The following is a 7,796-nucleotide window of genomic DNA, read 5'->3' as shown; positions in this document are numbered from 1 at the left end:
TTGGAATATCTTCCATAAATTGACGTAGCCATTCCTCCTCTTCACCACATTTATCCAATGCGATAAACTCCGATTCCATCGTGGATCTAGCTATAACCGTTTGCTTAGAAGACTTCCAAGCAATAGCTGCACCACCAAGTGTGAATACATATCCATTTGTTGATTTAGAATCTTTTATATCCGAAATTCAATTTGTATCACTGTATCCTTCGATCACAGCTGGATCTCGATTATAATGGAGTCCATAGTCTCTTGTGTATCTTAAGTACCTTAGAACCCGTGTTATATTTTTCCAACGTTCCACGCTCGGATTACTAGTATATCTACTTAGCCTACTCACGACATAAGCTAGATCGGGTCAAGTACATGTCAATAATTCTTGAGTACTCTAACTGAGCAACACCCTCGCCTCTATTTTTAGATAGATGGTGGGTTGTATCAATTGGAGTTGACTCGACACGTGTGTCATCTTATTGAATTTCTCAAGAATTTTATCCACATAGTGAGATTGACTCAAGATAAGACCATTTTGGGTTCTAGTAATTTGAACCCCAAGAATCACGTCCGCGAGACCCAAGTCTTTCATGTCAAACCTCGCTTTCAACATATCTTTTGTAGATTTAATCATATTATCACTACTCCCAATGATAAGCATATCATCTACATAAAGACATAAAATCACATAACCTCCTGGCGTGTCCTTCACATAGACACATTTGTCACACTCGTTTATTTTGAAACCATTATCAAGCATGACATGATCAAACTTTAAGTGCCATTGTTTTGGAGCTTGCTTCCAACTATACAATGATTTGACTTGTTTACATACTTTGCCCTCTTTCCCTGGGGCGGAGAAACCCTCGGGTTGCTCCATGTAAATCTCTTCATCTAAATCACCATTTAGAAATGCGGTTTTTACATCAATTTGGTGAATTTCTAAATTTCGTAAGGCCGCTATTGCAAGAACCAACCTTATTAAGGTTATTCGCGTGACCGGCGAGTAAGTATCAAAATAGTCTAGACTTTCTTTTTGTCTATACCCTTTGATCACTAACCTTGCCTTATATTTATCAATACTTCCATTGGCTTTCATCTTCCTTTTGAATATCCAACGATATCCAAGGGGTTTACAACCCGGCGTAAGATCTACTAACTCCCAAGTATGATTTTGCAATATAGAATCTATCTCGTTCTTAATTGCTTCTTTCCATTGAGGTGATTCCGCGGAGGTAACCGCCTCGCGGTAGGTATTGGGCTCACCCTCAACCATGTAGCTCACGAAATCAGGACCGAAGGATTTTTCAATCCTTGGTCTTTTGCTTCGTCTAAGCTCACATTCCTCAATTTCGGGTCGTTCATGTCTCTCATCATGAACATTATCATCAATCGCTCTTGATGTACTTGCTTCATCAACCGCTCTTGATGAACCCGCATGTGTTTTCCTTAAACAGAGAAACACATTTTCGAAAAAATCGTTGGTCCTCCACTCAACAATAGTGCCTTCATGTACATTGGGATTCTTGGACTCATGTACAAGAAACCTATGTACATTACTATGGTATGCATATCCAATGAATATACAATCCACGGTTTTAGGTCCTATCATTAGTGCCTTTGGTGGCGGAACCGTCACCTTGGCAAGGCACCCCCACACTCGAATGTATTTGTATGAAGGTTTTTTACCCTTCCATAACTCATACGGAGTCACGTCCGTTTTCTTGCGGGGTATCTTATTCAAGATATAATTGGCTGAGAGAATAACCTCCCCACAAGTCATAGCTCACGCCTGAGCTAATCAACATGGCATTCATCATCTCATTTAATGTACGGTTAATTTCGCAATGCCATTTGATTGTGGAGAATAAGGTGGGGTACACTCATGTATTATGCCACTTTTTGCGCATATTTTCGCAAATGGTGAAACATATTCACCACCCCTATCACTTTGCAAAGTTTTTATTCTCCGTTTTTGTTGATTTTCAACCTCATATTTATACAAGATAAACTTGTCTATTGCATCATCCTTACTTTTAAGTAAGTATACATAGCAATATCGGGTACTACCATCAATGAACGTGATGAAATACTTATTTCCACATCTTATGGGAGTGGCTTTTAAATCGCACACATCGGTGTGGATTAAATCAAGGGGTTCGATTATTTGTTGAACCGATTTGAAAGGCTTTCTCGTTAGTTTGGATTCAACACATGTTTCACATTTATATTTTGAATCGATTTTAAAACATGGAATGCTATTTAATTTAATTAAACACCGAATTGAATTAAAATTTACATATCCTAGTCTATCATGCCAAACACAAGAATTAGAATTTGACGACTCAATCATGTAAGTAGAAGTTGCAATTTTATTCATAGAAATTTTGACAACAATTACATTTAATTTGAACATAGCATTGTCGGCATAACCCTTCCCGACAAACATTCCATTTTTCGATAAAATAAATTTATCCTATTCAATCACCAAGCGAAATCCGTGCTTGTTGAGCGTCCATCCAGAGACAAGATTCTTGCGAATCTCAGGAACATAGAGAACTTTGGTCAACGTGAGCTCCTTGCTAAAAGTCCACTTCAAGACCACATCGCCTTTCCCCATGATGTCCGCAGTCGCTTTATTCCCCATGTAAAGCTTCTGGTCACCCGCCGCCTCTTTGAAATTCTTAAAGAGTTGTTTGTCACTGCAAACATGGCGGGTTGCGCCAGTGTCAACGTACCACCCTTTGGGAGCGTCTCCCACAACGTTGACTTCCTCGATGAAAGCCGCTTCCTCGGTAATCATCGCCATGAGAGGAGTGCCATCCTCGTCCACCAAATGCGCGCGCTCGTGCATCGGTTTCTTGCACTGGTTCGCCCGGTGCCCCATCTCGTTACAGTTGTAACATGGTCCTTGGGATGGTGGAGGCTTCTTTTTCACAGCCCCTTTCTTCACTCCAAGGTCCAATTTCTCTTTCTCTTTGTTACCTTTATCCTTTGCCCTTGTTGCCCCCTTTGGAGGATTGACCGTACTCAACTAAGTTAGCCTTAGCGGAAACATCCACTAGGCTACCTTTTTGAGCTCTCTTATTGTCTTCTTCTATCCGAAGTCGAACAATAAGATCATCAATAGTCATCTCCTTTCGCTTGTGTTTAAGATAATTCTTAAACTTAACCCAACTAGGAGGCCATTTTTCAATCATCGCTGCCACTTGAAATGTCTCACTAAGTGTCATTCCCTCAGGAAAGATATCCTGAAGTATAACTTGCAACTCTTGGACTTGATTAATTACAGTCTTAGAGTCAACCATTTTATAGTCCAAGAAACGGGCGACAACAAATTTATTTGTTCCCGCATCCTCCGTTTTGTACTTTTTGTCTAAAGACTCCCATAATTCTTTGGCAGACTTTATTGAAGAGTACACGTTATACAACGCGTCAACTAAACCGTTTAACACATAGTTTCGACATAAGAATTCCGAATGCTTCCACGCATCTACTGCACTCAATGTTTGAGCGTCGGTCTTTCCCTCCGTGTTAGTGGTTAGGGGAGCGGATTCTGTCAAGAACCTCGCAAGGTTCAAGGTGGTCAAATAGAAGAACATCTTCTGTTGCCACCGTTTAAAGTGCAAACCCGAGAACTTCTCGGGTTTTTCAGCGTGATTAGTGTAAGACCGAATCCCGAGAATCCTACAGTTGGTAATCACATCCACGATTTCACAAAAATTTAAAACCAAACAATTCATTTTATTTAAAACCAGTTTAGAGTAAATAACAGCGGAAAAGTTTAAGTAATAATAATCCCAAAACACGGGTACAGGTGTCCAAAATAAATTGTAAATAAAATATTCGTTTTATTTGAAATCCTTGACCAGAAATGCCTTCAACCTTCCGAGTAGTCGCCAGCACGTCCAAGCGGTAGCATCCACTTCTTAACCTGAAAGTCAATCTAACATACACACAAAGTCAGCTTGAGCTAAGTGAGTTCAAGTTTTCATTAACAATAATTCATACTTGCTTTCAAAATTATAGTTATATATAATAGAGAGGATAAAATAAAATAAATAATATAATTCACCAAGTAATACATTCATCGTCGAACACACGTACACGGGCCTCTCCACCACGAGTCAAGACTCGAGTAATATATTTGACCCGGACGCGGTAAGACCTAAGCATGTGACACGAGCCTCTCCACCACGAGTCAAACCCGAGTAATATATTTGACTCGGTCACAGCTTACACATCCGAGCACGAGATACGGGCCTCTCCACCACGGGTACAACCTGAGTAATATATTTGACCCGATCTCGGCTCACACATCCGAGCACGTGATACGGGCCTCTTCACCACGGGTACAACCCGAGTAATATATTTGACCCGATCACCGCTCAACATCCAACGGGCCTCTTCACCACGGGATTTTAAAACCCGAGTAATATATTTGACCCGCCAAAATGATGATCACGTCACATGGGCCTCTTCACCACGGGTACAACCCGAGTAATATATTTGACCCGGCCGTTAATCACCATGCACACACATATCAATAAGCCTACTCACATCATTCTTAGTCACGAAGACCTAAATATCATCACACAATCGTAGGCTATAAGGTAACAAATACTCATACATACATACATACCACCATACATACATACATATATATAACTATATATATATCATCCCATACGGGAACTAAGTAGATAGGTCTACTCATATTCAATTACTACCAAGCCTACTAACATCCTCGAGTCTAAACCATTAATAATGTACGTAACCTTAAAGGATACAAGGCCATAAACGAGTCTAAAATATTCTAATGCATATAAAATAATTTATATATAACTTTCAAAGTGCCTAATCACGAGTCAGACCATGTAAAACCATTCAAGTCGTTGTAACGGGTAAAATCGTTTAAAATGGTATTTCGGTGTGTATGCTAGCCCAAATCGTAAAAAGAGTAAAAAGGGCATCATGAACTCACCTGAATCAATCGAACACCTGCAACGAGCTAGGAAATCCCTAAGTGCACAATCACAAGCAAGGGCCTGTAAATTATACACAACGCGTTACTAAACTAGACCGCAAGGACACACTTGATTAATGGTCAGCTCAAGCCCAACACTTTGGCCCAAGGCCCAACACTTGGCCCGAGACCCAACAAGTTGGCCCAAGGCCCAACCCTTGGCCCAAGGCCTAACAACTTGGCCCAAGGCCCAACTCTTGGCCCAAGGCCCAACAACTTGGCCTAAGGCCCAACAACTTGGCCCAAGGCCCAAACCCAATTACTTTACCTCAGCCCCTAAAACCTTTCAACTAACCAAAACCACCCTACGATTATGGCCGGGGCTAACCATGACGCACAACTCACCCGCCGGTAATTAAATCGAGTCGAATACGCGCGTAATAAATCTTAAAACCAATTGTCAAACGAATCAGCCCCAAATGGACTAAATTCTCATCTTAACCTTTTCTTACATCATAATTATGTTACCCGAGTTGATAGGGTTGACGGTTCCTTTTTACAACTTTCAATTCAACATTTAAACGAAAATTCGCGCATCGCCGACTCGATTGACCAATCACCAACCAAAACAGCCCGAGTAACAAAAATATAATATTCCCACAGCCCTTAAACCCCCTAGGGCTGTACAAACTGATTCGGTCGGTCATCCGATCGCTTAACGCATCAAACTCAACAATTGCCAATCCTATACCCGATAAACCCTAGTTTTTGAACTAAAATCGATTGACCGAACTAAACACCTCCATTGGCCATGAAATTTTTGTATGATGTAAGTGACATACCTAGTAAGATTTTGGTGCAAAAACCCTAATCAAAACAGCCCCTGAATTCCTCAATTGGACAGCCACCAAACAAGTCTACAACAAGTCGTTTAACGATCAATACGCGATGTATAAGGATGGTTTAAGGTGTAAAAGACTAGAGGGGACATGGGACTAACCTGGAATTGGAGTTTTACAGCCTAATCACAGCTGCAAAAAAGAAAAATCGGGGGTGCTTGGCTCTTGCTTTCAGCCGATCGCAGGTTGGGGGGGGGTAGGGTTAGGATTTTGATTATAATATAAAATGTTACATTCTGGCCCTTCCACTTTATTAAGAGTTGAACTTGCACGAAAAGTTAAGCAAGATACGTTTACGGGTTGGAAAGGAGCTCTCGGAAGAATGCCGGGTCAAGCCCGAAGGTTTACGCAATCACTACAAGGCTAAAACTTTTATCGGAATTTACGGACGTTACAATTAGCCATGGTAGTCGCTCCTACCATAACAGACAAAGGTGTACCGGTAACCTTGCTCGATGACGGTGATGCCATTTTTTCTGAAAAATAAACTATGCTAAGTTAGTTTTTCGGAAATATTAATAGTGGTCGCTCCCACTAAATTAAAGTTACGCAAAACTTTTTAATCCGAACTCTCGAATTAACCCACCGAAGGTGTTCTAAGTCCAACTTTGAAGGGACCAAACAATGGGTTTTTCCAAGAGTTTAGCGTTAACAAATCCGAATTGTAACCGGTTTTCGTTTCTACAAAGTCGCTCCTTTGAAAAGAAACGAAAAAAAGAAAGGTTTTTTAAAAACACAAACGCGTGAAACAAAACTAGTTTGAGTCACACGAGAATGTTTTGAATACACGAACGGTGATTTTTAAAAAATTTGTTTTAAGATTGTAGGAAACCGTTCGCGTATAAAAATAAAACACTTTTAATAAAATGATTACAATACAAGGAATCAAACTTATCTAGGAAAGCAAGTAAATTACAATACGAATTACACCGGAAAAAATCAAAATTACAATACAATTGAAATAAAATAATGCAAGAAAGGTGTAGAAGAAGAATGGTGTCGTAGTCTTTGTGGCCGAGGATCGTGTTTTACAAGGGGCCCTTAAAACAAATTCCGGGTCTCTCCCCGTTTTGTTTCCCACGGTACAACGGCCTAAGCAATATGTACTGCCGGGGATGGCTCTAGCACCCGAATAGTACCATAAAGAAAATGATGAAGATGATCAAGAATGTTGGAATTCCTTAAGGAGAAAGTTGGAGAAAACACAAGAGAGAATGTGTTATGTGGTGTGTCTTTCAACCAAGGAATACCTTGGTATTTATAGTTGAAAAACCAACTCATTCACCATAACCACATGAGTTGAAACTTCAATCACCATTAACGAAAATTTAATTTTTTGACCAAATTAAAGGAAACATTAACCAAAACTTTAATTTATCTGACCAAATTAAAGGACATTTTAATGGCTTTGACTAATTGACTAACAACATTGAATAAAGTTTAAACATATATTTTTTTTCACAAAAATTTTCCAACATTATTAATCCAACTGATCTTCATTTTATAAACCCTAATAGACATCATGCAAACCTCCAAATGCTAGGGTTTTGTATTGCTTGTTCTTCTTCTGTTTGTTCCATCATCAACCGTCCAACACTTTCCCAGTTTACATCCATCCAATCGCCGTTTTGAGTCTCAAATCATCAAAATGGCGTTGTGGTATAGTAGATCAAAAGGGTTAGGGTTTGGTGTTCTTTCCAAGATCACCACCGCCCCCAAACCACCAGTTTCCACCATCAACGGTCCACCAGTTTCTATCATCAACCGTCCACCTTTTTGTCAGGTTCTAAGGAGGTCGCTATTTGTTGATAGGTACTATGCTGGTCGCCTGTAACAGGTTAAGATGATGATTTCACCATTCAAGCTTTTTAAATGGGCGATGTTAGGGTTTGCGGTATATTTATTTACGGATTTTGATACGTACCCTATACAAAACG

At 40.0% G+C, this 7,796-nt stretch overlaps 1 protein-coding gene across 1 annotated transcript; it reads right to left on the bottom strand.

Annotated features, from left to right (window-relative positions):
• Positions 1 to 2,981: 2,981 nt before the first annotated feature.
• Positions 2,982 to 7,475, bottom strand: LOC143563274 (uncharacterized). The gene is made up of 2 exons (XM_077050857.1): positions 7,390 to 7,475; positions 2,982 to 3,681 (listed from the first exon to the last, which is right to left on the bottom strand). Exons 1-2 carry the CDS (start codon positions 7,473 to 7,475, stop codon positions 2,982 to 2,984), a joined length of 786 nt encoding a protein of 261 aa, XP_076906972.1.
• Positions 7,476 to 7,796: the final 321 nt, after the last annotated feature.

The sequence above is a fragment of the Bidens hawaiensis genome, unplaced genomic scaffold (genome assembly GCF_021521415.1).
Source record: "Bidens hawaiensis isolate Kalapana, Puna unplaced genomic scaffold, B.hawaiensis_p1.1 tig00021347_1, whole genome shotgun sequence".
Classification (NCBI taxonomy): Eukaryota; Viridiplantae; Streptophyta; class Magnoliopsida; order Asterales; family Asteraceae; genus Bidens; species Bidens hawaiensis.
Note: the sequence above shows the minus strand (reverse complement) of the source record. Positions and strands in the feature narration are given on the sequence as shown.

Excerpts from the sequence above, each read along its gene's own strand:
- LOC143563274 (XM_077050857.1), bottom strand. The coding sequence starts at position 7,475 with ATGGATGTAAACTGGGAAAGTGTTGGACGGTTGATGATGGAACAAACA. Across the intron at positions 3,682-7,389 it reads CAAAACCCTAGCATTTGGAG|GATTCTCGGGATTCGGTCTT; the intron begins GTTTGCATGATG and ends TACCAACTGTAG.